At 36.0% G+C, this 20,346-nt stretch overlaps 1 protein-coding gene across 2 annotated transcripts in view; it reads right to left on the bottom strand.

The window, feature by feature from the left end:
• The window catches only part of NLGN4X (neuroligin 4 X-linked), a 160,630-nt gene that overhangs the window by 107,551 nt on the left and 32,733 nt on the right, over nucleotides 1-20,346 (bottom strand). For both annotated transcript variants that reach the window (XM_054271442.1, XM_054271439.1), the window contains exon 3: nucleotides 1,198-2,037. In XM_054271442.1, the coding sequence (XP_054127417.1) occupies nucleotides 1,198-1,669 (472 nt within the window). In that variant the 5' untranslated portion in view covers nucleotides 1,670-2,037. The remainder of the gene's footprint in view (nucleotides 1-1,197; nucleotides 2,038-20,346) is intronic.

Here is a 20,346-nt window from a genome sequence, read left to right on the forward strand (position 1 = left end):
ATTCCCAAACCTTACTCTTTTATTTTTAGTTCTCAAGTTTTTGCTTCAGCTGATGCGAACAGGAAAAGAAGGTGGTATGTTTATTGCTGGCAGTCAGGCTTGGAAATTGTGAGTAAAGAAGCCAATCAAGGCAGAAGGATTATAACAATCAAAGTAGAAAATTTGCATATTTAGAGTATGGTTACTGAGAAATAACAATGCCTTGGTTGTGTAAATCAAACCCTCAGCAAAAGTGAAGGGGATTTGCATATCTGAAAGAAATCTTTCATGTTATACATCTGTAACTGCATTCTAATTAGCAGAAAGCAATAGCTGTCAGTGGAATATTAAATATAAGTGCTAGTACTATTTTTATTTCCTTGTGAAATAATAGACTTAGCTTGTTTGGCGCCTGATGAAAACAGGTTTTCTTGCCTGTAGGAAGTAATCCTAATCAAAACAACCAAAGATACATTCATCATGCCATACAGCTACAATTTTTAAGATTGTAAATGCTCAAAGAGTTCTGTATTACCAATTGTGTTCATCCTTTTTGTCTATAGAAAGTGGCTTAAAGTAGTTCTCTTGAGAAAGTATTGCAAAAAACAGATGAAAGTTTAAAGCCATCTCTTCAAATCTGCATAATAAATCACCTTGATTTCATTTTAAATTTAGCAAATGAAGAAAAATAAGCTAGACTGAAAAGTTTCAGACAAAAATCCTAAAAAAGCTCCTGCTGATGGAATTCCTGTAACAATTTTCTATTATCTATTAAAATCAAGCAGAGTTAACAGTAGGCCCAGAAATTTTGTAATAAAATAAAGAAAAAAAATAGGTAAATTCTTCTTTAAAAATTAGCATGTAACAGTATGTTTGTAGCATTCATACATGGAAAAATGACTATATTACTTCAGGTTGAAGTGTATTTTCCCTTTCCTCTCTTGTGAATGATTCTCAGCTGTCTTTTAGATGTAAGTTTAAGGCTGGCTGACGTACCCTGGCCACTACTCACAATCAAACTGCAGGTTGGTGTTGCACTGAAAAGTAAGAGAGAATCTATGCAAGCATATTCAATCTACAAAGTATTCATATTCAGAGGCATTATCCATTTCCATAGATAAAGCATGGTTGAAAATCAGTAAGATGCTTTGAAGACCCAGACACCCCTCATATGTTGAACCGGTGAGCACACCGCAGTGTGGGTCTCAGGGTACTTACCATCCTCTGTGGGCACATAGATATTCAAATACAGACAGTCTTCATTTTGATCTTGAACATATGTCACCACAGTATCCAGATTGGCTGTAAACCACACTGGCAGCATGTCGTTGAGCAGTGACCTCTCATCCAGGTACTGCGGGCACACAGCGGCAAACTGCGTGGCGTTGCGGACACCCGTCCAGGACGACGGCGGCTCCGGGGGCTGGAACCGCCTTTCTCCCGTCGGAGGAGAAGCATAAGGAACACCCAAGTACTGCTCCACTGGACCAAGGATCTCATTAGGCAAAGGTGTTCTTAACCCACGTATTTTGCCATAATTCGTTGTAACAACTGGGTATTGTGCTTGGCCATCAATGAGAGTAAATCTTATAGCCAGTGCAGTTATCCACAGGAGGAAGTTGGAATTCAACATGACACACACTGGTGTGAAGATCAAAGGCAGCCATAGGAGTCCCATTGGTTTCGACATTATTTAAATCAACATCAGCAGGGCTCTTTTTTCCACAGCCAGGAGAAATTATTCAGTCAAGGAAAATGAAAACTAATAAAACAGTATTCAAAAGAAGATCAAGTGAGGGAAAATGTATCTTTGTTCAGGCAACAAAAAAACAAAAGCTGATGTGTGGTAGGTGCCTCAGCTGACTGGCTGTAGACAAATCCCAATGTCAGAAGAACCAAGGGAGTGTTTGCCCCTAAGGCCCATCCCAGACTTCAGTGTTGAATTAATCCTGGCAACACACAGCACTTCCCGACAAGTGGAGTGGCAAGAGATCCACAGTTATTCCACTGCCCCAGTGAAATGGCTCCTTTCAGTGAAGTCCAGCCCACTCAGTCAGCCTGCGGCCAAGAAAAAACAAACAATTCAAATCAACAGACAAATTTATGTTGGCATAAACCTTAAACAAAAAAAATAAATAAATAAAAGAAAAAAAAAGCTATAAAAGTACATTCACACACCACTTCCATGACAAGGCCCAAAAATGTTTAATGAACTTTAGATATCATAGTCAGCTATGTGTTTCCAAAGATATGTAAGTTAAGAGAGCTAAACTTGAAGCCATAAGATTATTCCACAAAACAAATTTTTCTGCTTCTCTATATGCTTCCAAACCAAACCACAGACCAAACACTTCTGATTTCAGGAAGAGTATCACATTCAAGTGCTAGCTTGAGGATATTTTCTGCCCTAAATAAACAGAATCTTCTTTTTAAGCCTCTTTGCACTCCCACAGGAACCATTTATTACTTTTGTTTCCTGTATTGGATAATCTCTTTTTGCTGTGAGTTGACAACTAGAGAATATTTTTCAAAGACATGACTTCTTTTCTGTATGACAACCTAATTTACCTCCATCTAATTCAGAAATTCCAATTAATGCAATAAATGATTAGTTCAAATGAAGTGTGAGAACAGTCAAAATGAGATACAAATTTATTATTTTCATTTTTTTCTATATCTGACAGAACAATGGAAAGCTAAAAGAAAAAAAAAAGCATGCTACAATCTCTTAAGTCACCTTTTGGCCTACAGTGTTACAATTATGTAACATTACCTGCTTGCACTCTCTTACTTTTATTTTTAAATAGAAGGCAATTAATACAATAATTCTGAAAATGTTTAATGAAATGCAAGTCACCTGCATGTATATGCTAACCATTACAAGTGTCGAAATAAACACACATCAACATTCTACCTGCCCAAATAAATTAGGAACTTCCTTTTTACCCATTACTCAACTCAGAAGCACAGACAACAATTCCACAGGTAAGAAAATTCCACAAGCAAAAATTCCTTGTTATAAGAAACTGACACTGATACCTTATATTTGGTACGATGAACACACATGTATATATCAAAATTATATTTAAGGGGACACGCAGGTCCTGTTTTCAGTCAGGACTCAGACATGGAAAATAATCTGAATGACATTTTATTCTCTCAAAACTCCTGAAATTTCATTTTGCCACTCTTACCACAAAACTGTTGAAACACCAGAACACCAGAGGCCAGAAAAATACCAGATACATATTACGTGTGATGGACCAAAATTTCTACTGACATTTTCTCTAGGACTTGCAATTTGAGCACCATTTTTGAAGGACAAATCATTAACAGCTCTAATTTCCATGTCTCCAGGGGCACCACCAGGTCTATCAGTCCCTGAGTTACAATGGAAGGAAGTTACGATGCAGGAAGCCCTATGCCAAACCCCACGCCCAGCCTGGATCTTGGCCTCACTGGGTCCCCAGGTAGACCTTGGACCTGACTCCTCACCCCAGCCTTACAACTATTGGGTGGTGGCAGAGTCCTGTCCCTGTCCTCAGCCCACCCTCAACGGGGAACCTTAGAAGTTTAGAGTCTTGCCCTGCCAGCTGTGCAGTGCCCACAGCTCCTGGGTCACCCTCTCCCATGGACAGCCCCACTCCAGCTGCTCCCTGGCACTCAGAGTGGTCAGCCAGCAATGGGTCTCTCAAAATTCCTCCTCAAGCATCACTTTCCCTTCTGATTTTTGCTACCATCTTTAACAATGAAAATCGGCAGCAGGTGGTTGATTTTGAGTAGCATTCCACTTGCTCTGTCCCATCCTGATTTTAGCACACTTTACTGATCATGCAGCACAAATCAGATTTTCCACAGATTTTATATCTGTGCTTAGAGAGGAGCAACAGCTCTTATTCCCTAGACACCCACACTGCAGAAGTTTGTAATGACATTCTAAGAAATGTGGAATGCAGCACTAAGAAAATTGACAAGGTGGAAGGAAACACAGTGATCCAGATGATGAAAGGTGGATAGAGAAAAAAAATTTTCTGGGCAAACAGAAAGCAAAAAAGAGGAAATAAAACAAGAAAAGAAAATGGGAATGACAAACAAACAAGAGTGAACACATTACCAGCAGGGAGAGAATCAAAACTGACAACATGAAGGAAATCCTCAGCTGATACAGCAGAGAGAATATGCAATTGTAAAAAATGTGACGTACTAAAAATAGTATGGCTTTCTTGGCCACCTGGATACATGCTGGCTCATATCCAGCCAGCCTCAAACAGCACCCCCAAGTCCCCTTCAGCTGAGCAGCTCTCAGGACACTGTTCCCCAAGCCTGGAGCATTGCAACCCAACTGCAGGACCTGACACTTGGCCTTATCAATCCTCAGAGAACTGATCTCAGTCAATCCAGCCTGTCGAGTTCCTTTTGTAGAGCCTTCCTACGCTCCAGCAGATCAATACTCCCATCCAATTTAGTATGATCTGTGAACTTACTGAGGATGCATGTGATCCCTTCCTCCAAATCATCAATAGAGACATTAAACTGGCCCCAATACTGAGCTCTAGGGAACACCACTGCTGACCAGCTGCCAACTAGATTTAACTCTATTCAGCACCATTCTCTGGGTCTGACTATCCTGCCAGCTTTTCACCCAGCAAAGACTGCACCCATCCAAGCCATGAACAGCCAGTTTCCCCAGGAGAATGCTGTGGGAGACAGTATCCAGTGCTTTACTGAAGTCTGGATAAACAAAATCCACAGCCTTTCCCTTATCCACCAGCCAAGTTACTTTATGACAGAAAGATATCAAGTTAGTCAAACAGGATCTGCCTTTGGTAAACCCATTTGTGAGTATCATCTGGGCCTGATTCTCTGGCTGTCCTGCACACAGCATGTGATGGCACTCAGGATGATCTGTTCCATGACTTTCCCCAGCACTGAGGACAGGCTGACAGGCCTGTGTTTCCCTGGGTCATCCTTCTGACCCTTCTTGTGCATGGGCATTACATTTGCTAATTTTCCACCAATGTGACCTTCTCCAGTTAAGCAGGACTGCTGCTAAGTGGTTTAAAGCAGTTTAAAGCTCTTTCACCAGCTTCCTCAGGTGTATCCCATCTGAGCCCATAGACTTATGCGTGTCTAATTTGCTATAAGTAGCAGGTCACTAACCATTTCCTCCTGGATTAACGGGGCTTCACTCAGCTCTCCATACTTCCCCAGCTTCCAGCTCTGGGAGCTGTGCATCCTGGGAACAACTGGTTTTGCTATTATACTGAAGCAAAGAACTCAGACTGAGGCAAGGAAAGCAAAAATATCTTGTTTAGGGAAGAAAATTAGGCAGAAAGTATCACAATTAGGCAGAAAATATTACACATTTCAGTTTATCAACATAACTAGAGGAATGACCATTGTCCTAAGGTTTGTTTCACATGTGAAATGTACACACACACATACACAAAGACACAGAAAATAATTTTCAGTAATAATATTGAGAGGTAAGGAAGAAGGCATGCTGCCTATTAATTTGTGAATGGTGACGACTATTATAGGATGTTAGATACATGATTGAAAATGTTGGAAGATGTAAATAGAGAGTCAAAGATTTCAATTAGGGATTAATCTTAAATAGAAAACTAAGCATTCTAGAAAGGTTTTTAGATATATCAAAACTAGTTTGATGTTCAATTATATGTATATGGTCAGCTATTTAATATGCCTTTACAGACTGACATGTACTCTCTACAGAAAGACATGTCCTTGTCATGTCTTTATTTATTATCACTTATAGTGTTGTACTTTTTCCATATTTTTATTTACTGCTTTAAATATTAGAAAAATGCATACAAACTGCTTGCAAAAAATTCTTAGTTGGAAGTATCACTCATTCAAATAATCGAAAATAATCAATCCAAATCAGAATTTTCAGTTCAAAATGACAACTTCTGGCAGCACACCACACAGAGAAGTCAAGGAAGATCTGAAATCAGATACGATCACATACAATGATTTTGTTATTGGCAGAGGAGTGTAATTTGAGTCTAATGAGACATTTATGGCCTTTGAAGAAAATGCAGATTGAAGTTAACATGAATGTGTGTCTGGAAATACCACTTGTTCTTGTTTATAAATCTGTGCCCCAAGACACTCTTAGAGATGCTTAAATAGTCTATGAATCACACCTTCAGGGCTAAACTGAAGGTTTCCAGGAATGCAGTTACCACTTTTTCAACCTGAGAAGATTGTCAGTAGCTCTGCACTTATTCTGTAGCGGCTAGGGAAATAGAAGACATGGCTTAGAAGTCATCTTTGCTCCAGTGTAGAATAAAAAACTAAAGTGACTTCAAGTTTTTTTTGATCCTCTTGTTCAGTTACAAGAAAACTACGCAGAAATATAAATTATATCAATACAGGAAACTGAAGACTCTGCAGATATCCTAGGGTTTCCCAGGCTTTATCTAATACAACTAATGTAGAACAGTACAGCTTGCAGTCACTGACCACATTTATTCTCTGGCCCTCCCTTCTGCTCATATTCCCAAGGGAGTTTTTGGCATGTACATAGCTCAGACCTCAATAGAGAGTCAGGGTTAAAGACTCGCATCCCTTTCATTAGACAGACATTCTGAAAGCATACAGTGATCTTGATTAGCTGAAATATAAGAGCAACCAGCTAGTCAGTAGAAAAAAACTGACAAATCATGTAATCCATAAAATTTCAGATTCTCCTCATATTGACATTTTGCTAAGTATGTCATGTATTTTACAGAATAAGGAGATTCAAAAAATATTTAATTTACCAAGAATATGAACTGTTTTTTCTTCTTTCCATTCCCTTTGTCCCTTTGAAATAAGTAATTTTGGAAGTTATTAGCTGGATATGTATGGCTTGCTTTTTGGGGTTTTTTTGTTACTTTGTCATATGTCTGTGTGTGCGTTTGGTTGACTGTTTTTAAACAAAAGCAATTAGAATATTATCATATTGTAACATATATAAACCTCTATAACAAAGTAATGTTGTTGTATGATACTGTAAATAAGAACTATCCAAGGCATAGAATTTTTTTTAAATTGTATGGACATATTGCTATTAATTTTTAGCAATATGTCCATACAATTTGAAATATTTGCAGAAAACTAATCACACGATTTTCTTCTGTAAAAGTTCTTCCCAAAGCAGGTTTAAATACACCTCTACCTCATAATCAGCGCTACAACGTCTGAGTGGTCACTGTATTTAAATGTTCATTCAATAATAAAAGAACAGTTTTTCCAAATATCAGTAAATGCATACTGGGTTTATCTACCATCTTTCAAATTAAACTAACAACCCAAAACACTTATAACTTCTTTAAGGATTTTTTCTGAGCTTCTAGAGCTTTCTTGATACATTGAAATTAGCTAAGCTTCATTTTTTTCTTATCCTACATAAAGTCATTCAGAAATATCAGACAAAATAATGGTGAACAACACAAAGGAACACCAATCATTAAATAATGTCTACCTTCTAGACTGGATTACCTAGAAAACTGGTAGAAAGTTTATTTACGAAAAGTGGCCAATCATAAGATGTTTTTGAATCTCAGAAGTGTAATTATAGTGATGTCTGGCTTCAAATTAACACGCAGCTAAGTTTTACGAGAAATTCTTTTTGCTATAACATATATATATCTATTCTGTTGTATTTTTGTAAGCATTTTCCCAACTCAAATAAGATACTATTAAATTATTCTTAAGAATACACACAAACACACAAACCACCCTCAAAACAAAGTAAAACTCCCAAAATCTAGACTTCTAATAATCCTAACTGTAGAGCACCTGATCTAAGCGTGTTTGATCTCAAACATGCCGAGCATTGCTACAGGAAAGGTGACCACAGGAGGGGTGGGGCAGTGCTGTCTGAGCCAACTCCCTGCTCTGCCTTGAGACTTGTGCTCAGTCCCTGCCACCCCAACTCACTTCCAGGGGAAGGGCTGGCTGTGCAGGGGTGAAAAACATGCAAAAAGCCTAATTTACATTAGAGGCATACAGACTGCACCTCCTCTCACTTTCTTTCTTCCTCTTTCCTTTAATTGGCCCTGTGGGTCATGAGACTAACTAAGCATTATAATCTAGGGATGAGAGTCTGAATAATGTCTCACAGAATCACAGAATTATTTAGTTGGGAATTATAACTTATGAATTCACAGTCAAAAATTTCTTTAAGATTTAAAGTTTAAACTGAAAAGATAGTGATACAAATTTAAGAATTACGATGCACTCTTGAGTAAATTGAAAATAAATGCCAGCTATACAAACATCACTACTGACCTTGAAGTTGGTCTTAGTTGTATGATTAGAAGTCATGGAAGACAAAGGTAGATTTCAAAAAAAAAAATTTAATATGGAAATAAAGCCTGAAGAGCAATACAAATGACATACAAACATTGAATTAAAAAGGTTTGGGTTTTTTTTAAAAAACATGTTGCATTTACCCTTCCATTAATTTCTCCAAGTGAGAGAAATAGGCTCAGATAGGCTTGGACAACAGTGTCAGTAGATCCCTCAGGTTAGACACTACAATCACCATTTACTTTTCAGAAAATGGGCACACATTTCTTTCATATTATTTTTTCTCACTCTTATTCAGAATATCTAAATCTCATGCACTATCAAAAAGAACAATGCGATTATAGGAAAAAGCTGCGTGGTCCCTACACTGTTTTTGAAAACAGCAATTCTCCCAGTAATAAAAACAATTTGAAAAGCAAGCAAAGGAAAAAAACCACGTGATCATCACTCCTTTCCAAGCAAAAAGAAAATAAGAAATTAACATCAGCATTCTCAAAAAATTAGCTGTTTCGATCTAATTTTAAGAGGTGATTGTTAAAAAATCACAGATATGGTTTCCCCTATTTTTTTCTGTATTTAAAATTATTAAAAAACTGTATGGCCAGAAGGACCCAAGACTAACCAGGAGTTCTCAATAGGAATTCTCAGTTAAGACAGTTGCACTTATCTCACTGACCTTTTGAATGGTAATTTCAACTACTTTTACATGTAAGTATAGCATAATTTCAGTGGTTAGACAATTTTCAAGATACTTGCTGCTTCTTAGGATAAATTGATGATGATTGCAAATAAACATAAGGTTTCAATATTAGAAGGGAAAAACATAAACTCCTTACAAACATAAGCCTGAAATAAGTAATAATCCCAAAATTACAGGTGTGTTCCATTCAGCTCAAATTGTGATCTGAATTTAAGTTTCCCATGACAGTAGCTATTGAATTGTGGTCTAATTGCAGCTGTGAAGTCTAAAGAAAATGCTACATTTCTAGTACATATTCTAGGGAAATGTACAAAAATAGCATCAGTACAGTCTAGCACAACCGATGGCATAATTTCCAGCTTTTACTTCTAATATAACCTTGTACAAGAAATGTAACACACTCTGCGTCTCTCTTTGTCTGTTTTATGCACCTCTCTTTGCCTAAATTCAGAGGTCTTATTACAAAAAAAAATTAAATTATGATCTGAAACAGAATGTTCAGTCCTGAGTTTCTTTAAGGCAAAAGTTCCTGTAAAATCTCTTATGCCTGGAGCAAACCACTGATTTATGGATATGAAAAAAAATTAATATATGCACACAAAAAATCAGTATTTGATACATGAGGCTTACAGAGTAGGCCTTAATAAATTGAATAAACCCCCGAAAACATCAAAGTTCATTACTCACTACCACTTCAAGATCTCAGAAAAAAGCATTTGTAACACGGAATGAGTCTTAACTCCTCTTCTGTAAGAAAGATCAAATGACTGAAAAGAAAAATTCTTAATGAAATCTAACAGGTTTCGTCTAAATATTATACAAAGAAACTCACAGGTCTCAGTCCTTTCTTGTCTTCTCCATTGAACTGAAGTGCATGCCTTTGTCAAGGATGAAAGAAACTACAACTCTTGTCTGAACCAACTGAGAAATTGTCTAAGGGACTGATTGATATGCAATTTGATCTCTTGAGGCTATTTAATGATTAGAATTTGATATCTCCCTCTAGGCATTCTAGTCTCAGAAGAGGATACATTAAAAATGTTACAATAACCAGAAACAGGATGGGAAAAGCAATTTAAACCAGCTGGGCATATGAACACAAGTAAATACACACACACACACACACACCCCCCATTAATATATTATATGGCCAAAAAAAGTTGCTGCTTTGTTATACAAATTCTTCTTAGGACTTAATTACACAGGAGGCACAGGCAGGACATTTTCATTGCATTACCTGGTTCAGTTACCAGGTGGTGATACAGCCTTCATTCATATGATAATGTCACAATTATACATTCATTCTGGAAATGGGGAAGTTGAGTGGCCACCCTCATTAACCTGGAGAAATCTAAACCCTTTGTTCCCTCTTCCAAGTTACAAACATTTGCTTTCAAATAAGGCTGGGATAGCTATGAGGACTCTGTGAAGCATTCTCCCTGGACCAAAAAACTTCACTCTGAGTTTCTTACCCTTTGACTATGAGAAGTCTCTAACATTGGATTCCCATAAAATAAAAATTTTCTTGGACAAGTATTCTCAATTTCAAGCAAGCCTTATGTAGTTTGTAGAAGAATAATTTCATAAAATATAAATTGTGAGTGGAAATTAACTTTAATAGGCTTTTACATCATCAAATTCATTTATCAGGTAAATACTCCCCTTTGGTTTTCTTTATTTGTTTGAAAGTGGACAACTTCACCATCATAAGGAGGAATGTCCTCCAGCTTCTCTTCCTGTATGGCTCTCTTCGTAACTTAGTGGGCTTTCATCTGCTAAATGTTGTCTTGAACCCCTTATATTTAAGAGGTGAGAGAACATGTCTCAGCAAAATAAGTCTCCACAAAATATTGTGAAAAATGGGATCAGCAGAATCCCTCACTAGATCCATGTCGCTAGATCAATGGAGCTGGTGAAGGGGCTGGAACACAAGTCATAGGAAGAGTGGCTGAGGGACCTGGGGTCATTTTGCCTGGAGAAAAGGAAGCTTAGGGGTGGTCCTTATTGCTCTCTACAAATACCTGAAAGGACGCTCTAGCAAGGTAGAGGGCAGTCTCTTCTTCCAAATAACAAGGAATAATACAAGTGGAAATAGCCTCAAGTTGGAGCAGAGGAAATTTAGATTAAATATTAGGAATTTTTTTTTCACCAAGAGGATTGCTAAGCACTGGAACAGGTTGCCCACAGAAGTGATGAAATCACCATCCCTGGAGACATTTGAAAGGCATGTGGATGTGGCACTTGAGGACACGGTTTAGGGGTCAGTGTGGCAATGCTGAATCTTAGAAGACTTTTCCAACAAAAAATATTATATTATTCTATGATTTTAAACAACTTTAATGAAACCATTCCTGTGCTGCCTGCTGCCTTTCCCTCTTCCCTGCAAACACAGTTTAAAAGCTTGCCTAGAAGAGAGACTGTGGCATGTACTCTGCTTACTGTCCCATCTACGCTGAATTCAATAATGAAGGATGAATTCTTAACTTTCTAGCCGACATAAGTACTGGGAGCTGTGAATTATATCACATACTATGGACTTCTAAAAGCTAAGCATAATATTATCATACAAAAGTCTTATCTTGAGCTGTTTTCAGGCCAATGCAGTAAGCACTGGAATTCAGGGTCTAAGCAGGAAAGTAGATAGGGCTAGAGCGTGGACTCCAACACTGTCCTGCCTCAGTCTATAGGTATATCCATACCTACCAACCAGTGCACAGGCACAAACATGGAGTAGGATAGGCCAGAGGTATTCTTCAACAGATAGCTCTTTTTAATTTTTTTTTCTTTTTTTCTTTTTTCTTTTTTTTTTTTTTTTTTTTTAGTAAGAAAGATTTTCACTATGTTATGTCATGTCGCATCAGGGGCAGAGAATAGCCCCCTGGACGATTTTATTGACTAAGATGTAACTTCATGGACAGAACCAGAGTTATCTTTTCTCACCACTGATTAACATGCCAAAAAAGCAGGAAAGCTAAACTTGGAAAAGATATCAAATCTTTTTCTGGTAGTTTTCTGTTCAGTGAAAAAGGTCCTCCATTTAAAATCCCACACTCCCAAATGATAAAAAATCAAACCATCTTTCATGATCTTTTACCAATTCCAAGAGAAATCTCAGAACAAGGTGTGATGTTTTCTCTTAGAAAAAAAAAAAAAAAATCCAAAATTATCTGCACGACAATCCTTATCATTCTACTACATGGGAAATTTCAAAGCCATCTCACATGTAGTTAATTATATTTTCTTGCATGAAAGAGTTTTCAGAAATCTAAGGTAATATATCATATTTGCTTTGTAACATGTAGAGCTGTACCTGAGTAGGAAATGGAAGCCAACAAAAAACACAGAAGTTACCATTTCTCCTTCTGTTCATCCTTTCACTCCAATTATTGGAATGTTTCCATCTTTGCTTAGCACAATGAATAGGTACCTTCTCTACCTTGGAAACAAATAGTAAAGCTCATGTTCATTTCCCAAACTATATATGAAAAAGTCAGATTGTCTGTCTATCCCATAAGCACACACTTCAGGCAGCAGTTCTCCCTACTGTAGCACAGGTATTTGACATTAAATATTACTTGAAGTCAACCACTATGAAAGCATCCTGAAGATTATGCTGAAAAAGCCCGAGTGATTAGCCTAGATTAGACAGCTAACTGTCCTAACTGAGCTGCAAAAAGATGATTCTTTCTTTCACTTCTTATCAATATACACAGAATTATCTTTATAACCACAGACTTAAGAGCCTGGTAACTTTCCTGTTTGTTTCATACACGAACAAAGTCCTCATCACTAAAATCAGGAAGAACTTATTCTGCTATCAGTTTCTTAACAGTTTTTGTCTTGTTCTATCATTAATTGCACTGATAGTTTATCAAAGATAATGTAGCATCCATTGATAGGAAATTCTGTATAAAAAGTTAAGACTAACATGCAGATATTTTCTCACCTACCATTCAATTAATTTTATTTTCTGAGGCTATTTTTATTATTTTTGCCATTAATATTGTTATTCCCACCTATTGTTATAGCCACCTTCAAGTTATTTTAAAACTGTTGCAATGAATCTTCCCTGGTGTAAAATCATATCTCTGAGAATGAGTTTATCTAGTTTTGCTATCTTCACCTGATACTAGCCTTTACGAACACAGAAGTGCTGGGCTTGTGGAAAACTAGTATTATGTTAGAAATATTTGGAATATTTATTTTTAATAGGCATGTTTCTCCTGATTTTTTTGGTTGCAATGAGTAACATTTATGAATGACTTTCTAACAAGACCCATACAATATTATTATTATTATTATTATTATTATTATTATTATTATAGCGTTTAGCACCCTCTACCTGCTTTCACAAGAATGCAAAACTACATGGGCATTTTAAAATATGAGGAGAGATATTTTTTAACAATACGATTCCATGACAAAACATTATGCCATAGTACTTTTTGAAGACCCATCTTACTCTTGTTCTTCCCTGATTGAAAATGTCCTCTTAAAAAAGGTACCTTCTATACTTTTCCTCTTTTGCACATAGCCTTCTCAGTTCTCTTCTAATTCTCAAATCTTTCTCTTTTCTCCAAATTATAGTTCTTTCCTATGACTCCTTTCTTCTTCCTGGCCATTTGTTTTTAGCTTCCTTTTGTATAAAGGAAAAGTAATATGCCCATCAAATCAATCAATAAAAATTTATTTTTATGTGTAGAAGAAATTTATTTCATTTATTTTGTAAAGGGTTTCTGTTTTGTTTTTTTTTTTTACCTTCTTTGGTTTTGGGTGGGTTTTTCTTTCTCTTTTCTTTCTTGTATCATATCCATATGGGATGACATTGAAAAAAAAAAGAAAAACAAACAAAAACAAACAAAAACAAACAAAAACAAACAAAAACACAAACAAAACAAAAAACAAACCAAACCAAAACAAACAGGAGACAATTTGCGGCTGCCAGGTTGACTAGGAAGGACTGATCTATTTTTTTCTGCCCTCAGTCAACTGATTTAGGTCAGGATTGAGAAAAAATATACCTTGTCACATGGCAGGAGTTACAGCTTCCTGTGTGCTTCTATTATATCATCTCAAGAAATCTCACTAATAAAACATAATACCAACCAAAAATATCTGCCAAAAACTAATGCAGTCAATTAATAGAACAGATGGAGGTCAGGGCAGACAATTAAATCCCTTTGAGAGAGGAGAAGATTATTCTACCTCATATTGGAGATATGTCAGTAATTCCTGTGTGATCTGATTTATACTTTATTCTTCAAAATAATTCCTTCCATAATGCCTTCTTTGGCATGAGAGAAAAAGATCCATCTTCTATAGGTATTGCTTGCAGCTGTATAAAATTATTTTTAAATGGTGGGAAAGTGCACATTTGTTTTTCCAGCAGTATTCTTATTGATTCTCAGAACAAGAAATTCAAATCTCCTTTTTGCCTTTATTTAGACAGCTGCTGCTCCTCAAAAGGATGATACAGCTATACACACTTGGCAAGGTGCTAAGCACTTTTTCTGGAATTTAATAGAGTCTTCTATAGGTATTGAAGATAACCATTCAGGAGGTGTGATTGATTATTTCTCTCACCATGAATTTCAGAATATTTGCAACAATTATCTTTCCTAAAGTCTTGCACAAAGATGGTTGTATTTCTGGACATGGGAGCTACACTGCAAATAATACAAACTGGTAAGCGTTATTGCCACATTCTGGCAATATTGATGACATATTTCATGTTTCAAACAAAAAAGAAACTGAGTTATTTAATTTTTTTCAGATTCTGATTATTTCCAGCATATAGATTTCAAATAATAAACCATAAACAGATATAGGGAAAAATTCTTCAGGTAAGGAATTAAGTTCCCCATGACATATTTTTTCACAGAAAAGGAACTCTGTGCCAAATGAGTTTCAATTTGTTTTTAAATAAAAATCAACACAAGTTTTGATAACTCTTTAACTCCTTTTTTTTAAAGTTATCCTCATAGCATACTGTGATAATATTTAAATTTTAAAAAGCTTGGAGAAAGTTGCACTAATATTAAACTAATATTTAAAAGCATTGAAAATCCATATTCCAAAAGACTGTTAAGCTGCCAAGAGAATGACCTGTTGGTGTAATTGCTGTGACTGCTGTGTCGCAGCCTCAATTTTCATTGGTGAAATTGTAATACATCCATTTTCTTTTTCAAGCTCCTCTGTTGAAACTCCTGCTTTGTTAATTAATAAACTCAGATTGATTACTGACTGCACTATCCTAAAAGCTTTGGTTTTCAGATAAATATGCTTTAATGAATTCTGATCTCAAATTAATATACATTTGATGCTGGATATATCAGATGTGAATTTCTTGTACCCTTATGTAGCTTATTACCTCACTGTTTATACATTTTAGTTTTGATGACTTCTAATGAAAACAGATTCTAGTTCTGCCATTGTTTGAACTTTGCATTGTAGCCTCATACCATGCCACTCAATGAGTTGTATTTCACTAATACTTTGTAATAAATTAATAAATAAAAACTATTTCAGTAGTCTTTAAAGTATTTACTTCTCTTTCATTTGGTGAAATATAGTATATTTCTTTTAACTTTCTTCTTTTAAATAGAACTGTATTAACAATAGAAATGCTAAGTTTCTAATTATTCATCACCTAACTTCTCAAGTGATGCAGCATCATTATTTATACTTGTAGCATAACTGTTTGCATTTTTTTCCATCGTTTTTGATACTTTAATATACTGAAAGAGAAAAGGTCATACTGTTATTTTAAATCTATGGAAAGAAAAACTTAATTGCTCTTAAATGAAGATCACAGGTTCATAGAGTGGTTGAAGTTGGAAGGGACCTCTGGAGTTCATCTGGTCCAACCCTTCTGCTCGAGGAGGGATACCTGCAGCTTGTTCTGGTGATGTTTAAGTAAGAATAGACTGTACCTCATTATTCACAGTTTTCAAGCATTTGCATCTCATCTTTGTGAATCAAATTCATGACACATGTCTACCAGTAACAGTAGTCACAATGGTACGACACAGCAAATGAAATATCACCTACGTACCTTTAAAGCCAAGCAAAAAGCCTCAAATTATAGAAGCAACACAGTTTTTCAGTATAATTAACTCCACTGACTACAAACTACATTAGAATTAAAGGTATAATTTAGTTCCAGATAAAAGAGCTTTGTTTACACCCCGAAGAGACAAATCACAATTTTAATAGATATTTGGTTGCAGGTTATTGATTTCTTACACAAAGAAAAAATACATCTTTTTTAAGATTATAATTAGGCACCAATTTTTTTCAGTGATTTGCCTAAGTCCTATTGAAACATAAAAATTCAGGCTGTTTTTTCTAATATTCTGTAAATACTTGTGTGAGCTTTAAATTCATGTTCATGCTGTGAGAGCAGAAAGGCCATTAATACAGCTGCAACCAGGTGAAAAAGAGTACTACTTCATACATCTTCATAAGAAATAGAACCTATAATGAAAGGTGACAGAATCTGATTTTACTTAACCTGAGTAGCTTCACCTACACTCAGATATTCAGAAGTTTTTCTAAGTTGTGGATAACAATATTACCATATTTGTGTTGTGTTCCCTTTCTCTGGCTTTTTTCTTGGATAATAAAACTTGAATGCAAAGCAGTATATATGAAAGGAAATGTGTGGAGGGTGTTGATAATAAACCTGGTTTAGAAAGAGTGGTTTAGATAATTTCAGCTTCCATACTTAAGATACAATAGAAAACACTATGTGTATGTGTATATATATACACATATATATTTTCCACAACATCAATAGAAAATAAAAGCAAAATAACACTCTAAAAATTCTGTACAATACCAGCTATCTGGGTCTAAATTGGCATGCAATTAAAGCTAAATGTATTTTATATTCATATATACAAACAAACATATTTACCTTCAGAATCAAATAGTGATTTTCAATTCTAAGTAATTTCTACAAGCAGTTTGGCTTCCTGCTGGTAAAAACATTTTATTTTTTTCTTTCAAACAAGAAAGAAATATGCCATCATCTTCCCTAGTCACTCAACAGCTGTATCAATTTGTTTTCAGGGCAGTGATTAGCATAATTGTGGTGGATTACTCGCATTTAGCACAGAATGGAAATAACTCACTATTTTAGCAGATATGACATAGAACGCATGGGATATCCAGGCCCTCTGGAGTGGTGCTGGAAGTTTGGGGTTTTTTTCCTAAAACTGTACTAAAAGCCTATTTTTAAAAACCCAAATCTGTCTGAAAGAACCAAAAACCTTAATTCTTCTCATGTGCTGTTTGATAAACAATCTCAGACTATGGCAATGGCACACAATCATGGAATCAGCTGCAAATAGCTATGCTAAGGGCACTACCCAGAAGGCTTTCACTGTAATATAATTTCTCTAAAAATCAGAAAAAAACCCCAAACCAAACCAACCAAAAAAAAAAAAAAAAAAAAGAAGAGAGAAAAAATCCAAAAAAACAAAACACGAAACCGCACCCAGAATGTGATTCCATCATTACTGGTTTTCTACTTTATCTCCATATTCTAGTTCTGATGCTGAGGTGCATACAGTGCTACCTTTAGTGCTAAATGAGTGTTAAAATCAATCTGTTCTATATATACTCAGCCATTTACCTTAATACACTTGCATGTTTTATAAACATACATAGACAAGCTCTGTATGATATTATACAGAAATATAATAAAATTATAAAATGGTTTGCAAGGGACCTTTAAGACCATCTGGTTCCAACCTCCCTGCTATGAGCAGGAATGCCACACACTAGATCAAGTTGCTGAAAACCACCCAACCTGGCCTTGAGCACCTGGCTTTGAGTTGAGGATGGGGCATCCACAACTTTCCTGGGCAACTTGTTCCTGCATCTCCCCACCCTTCACAATAAATAACTTCTTCCTTACAGCCCCTCTACATCTACGCTCTTTTAGTTTAAAGCCATTCCCCTTTGCTCCCAGTCATTAAAGGCCCTGACAAAAGCCTCCACATTTCTTATCTCTCCTTTTCTATATACTGAAAGGCTGCAATAAGGTCTCATAAGAGCCTTCTCCAGGGCTGAACAACTCCAATGCTCTCAGTCTGTCTTTACAGGTAAGGTGCTCCAGTCCCCTGATCACCTTTGTGGCCTTCCTTTGGACCCACTCTAACATGTTTGTGTCTTTCTTGTGTTGAGGACTTCAGAGCTGGATGTAGCATTTCAAGGTGGAGCTTCACCAGAACAGAATAAAGGGGCAGAATCGCTTCCATCAAACATGTTGGCCACCTATTTTGATTCAGCCCAGGATACAGTTGGATTTCTGGGCTGCAAGCACACATTGTTCACTTATTAACAACTTCTCATCCACCAGTAGCTCCAAATCCTTCTTTGCAAGGCTACTTTTGATCCATTCACCATCCAGCCCCTAATGGTAATGGATATTGCCACGACACAGGTGCAAGACCTTATACTGGTCTTGCTGAACTTGATTAAGTTTTCATGGACCCACTCCTGCAGCCAGTTGAGGCACCCCTGGATGGCATTTCTTCCCTCAAGTGAATCAGTTGCACCACTCATCCACAGACTTGCCAAGGGTGCATTTAATCCTACTGTCTATGTTACTGATGAAGATATTTAATAGCATTGTCCCAGTATGGATCTTTGAGAGACATCACTCCTTACTGGTTTCCACCAGTCATCAATGTAGCCCTTGGTTTCAAAACCTAGATTACAACGTGTATAAAAAGCATTGTATGATATCGTTGTCCCATGTTATGATCCCAGAAAACATCTTCTGACAGTTGTTTCTAAAAGAAACTGGAGGATGCAGAGCTCAAATTAAGTCATAGAGATACCAGGAAGACACAAGATGTTGCTGTTACACAGAGCCATTCCTCTTATATGAAAACTGAGCGAGATTAACTGCTGAAGAACAGGTAAAGGGATATTTATTAACAGATACAGATGGTCTTTCTTTCCCATCAACTACTGAGTTGTCCAAACAAAACAAGCTGTGGTTAAAAATGAAGATACAGTGTGTTTTGAACCTTGACAGCAAGAGGACAACTGCTTGCCTGTAATTCATTTGCACTGGAATCATTCTCTCAAAAGCTTTGCTATTCTTAGGGGGAAAAAAACCCAAAAACCCAACAACACTGAGTTATCATGAACTTCTTTTAAGAGTTTAGAGTTCCCTGTAGAAAAAGATATAATAGATATAACGTCATTACCTGTTGTTCGGTACAGTAGATTTGAATTATATTAGTCACAGTGATAAAGCATTTTCACATTTAAACACTGAGATAGTAAAATTTGCACTCTGGTTCTTTGAAATGAACATGACTAAACTTTAAATGAGCTGTCTGTGAAAAACAGTGGGATTATTTTTTATTTCATGTTTACTTATTGCTCATGATGTTATGATTCAGTGAACTCTCATCATCCATGAAGTCTGTATAATGTTGAAATTACACTGCTTTAACCATTCTCTGTTACTATTGTACAATACTTTGTGTAATGTTATGTTCAAATTAATTTTCTACAAAAACAATTATATTTCTGGAAGCATTACTTAGATAAGAACAGTGCCTCGGTCCTAAAGATTTAAGACAATCATGACTTGTATTTTAGAAAATTGTTTAACTATCCTCCTAAGGCTTTTTAAAAAAGCTTTAGGTAGAAGCTTGACAATTATTCAAATACATTGCCACCTGAAAATAAATTTAATGACCTGGAAAGTTTTGGTGTTTGCTATTTATTATTTTAGTTATATTTGAAAAATGCTTCCTATTTCCATTTCTCACTTGGTTTCTTAAGAAATTCTCATATTGGTGGAGATCATTAGAGTTTACCTACTTTTAGATACTTTTGGTCAGTCATACTGAAATGCATAACTAAATATTGGAATAAGAAATAATGGATACATCATTTTGAATTCAAATGGAAGCAAGGATTATTTATATTCATTAGAGAACCCACTATTTTTGATTTGATTTTGATTCCACTATTCACAGTAGGTCTCCACCTTTAATGGAAAACACACACCCTAATACCAGTGATGTAATGGATTTGTTAAGATTAGATTTACCAGTAACATCTCACAGCAAAGCAGAGGATGCAACTTAATTTATTTTTCCTAGATCAACTGAGAAACAATTAACTACACTGGATTTAGGATTTCAGAATACTCTCCCTGGAAACAAATTTTTAGGTGCATAGAGAGCTGTGGAAAAACCTACAACAAAATCTAGACAAACTCTCATTAAAGTCTGGTTAAATTTCCAGACACTAGGTGTTAAATTCAATTTACACTACTGGAATTTTTTTTAAAAGATACAGTTTCCAATTTG

This window comes from Melozone crissalis, unplaced genomic scaffold (assembly GCF_028551555.1).
Source record: "Melozone crissalis strain CALT ecotype California unplaced genomic scaffold, PUWL_Pcris_2 ptg000013l_1, whole genome shotgun sequence".
NCBI lineage: Eukaryota > Metazoa > Chordata > Aves > Passeriformes > Passerellidae > Melozone > Melozone crissalis.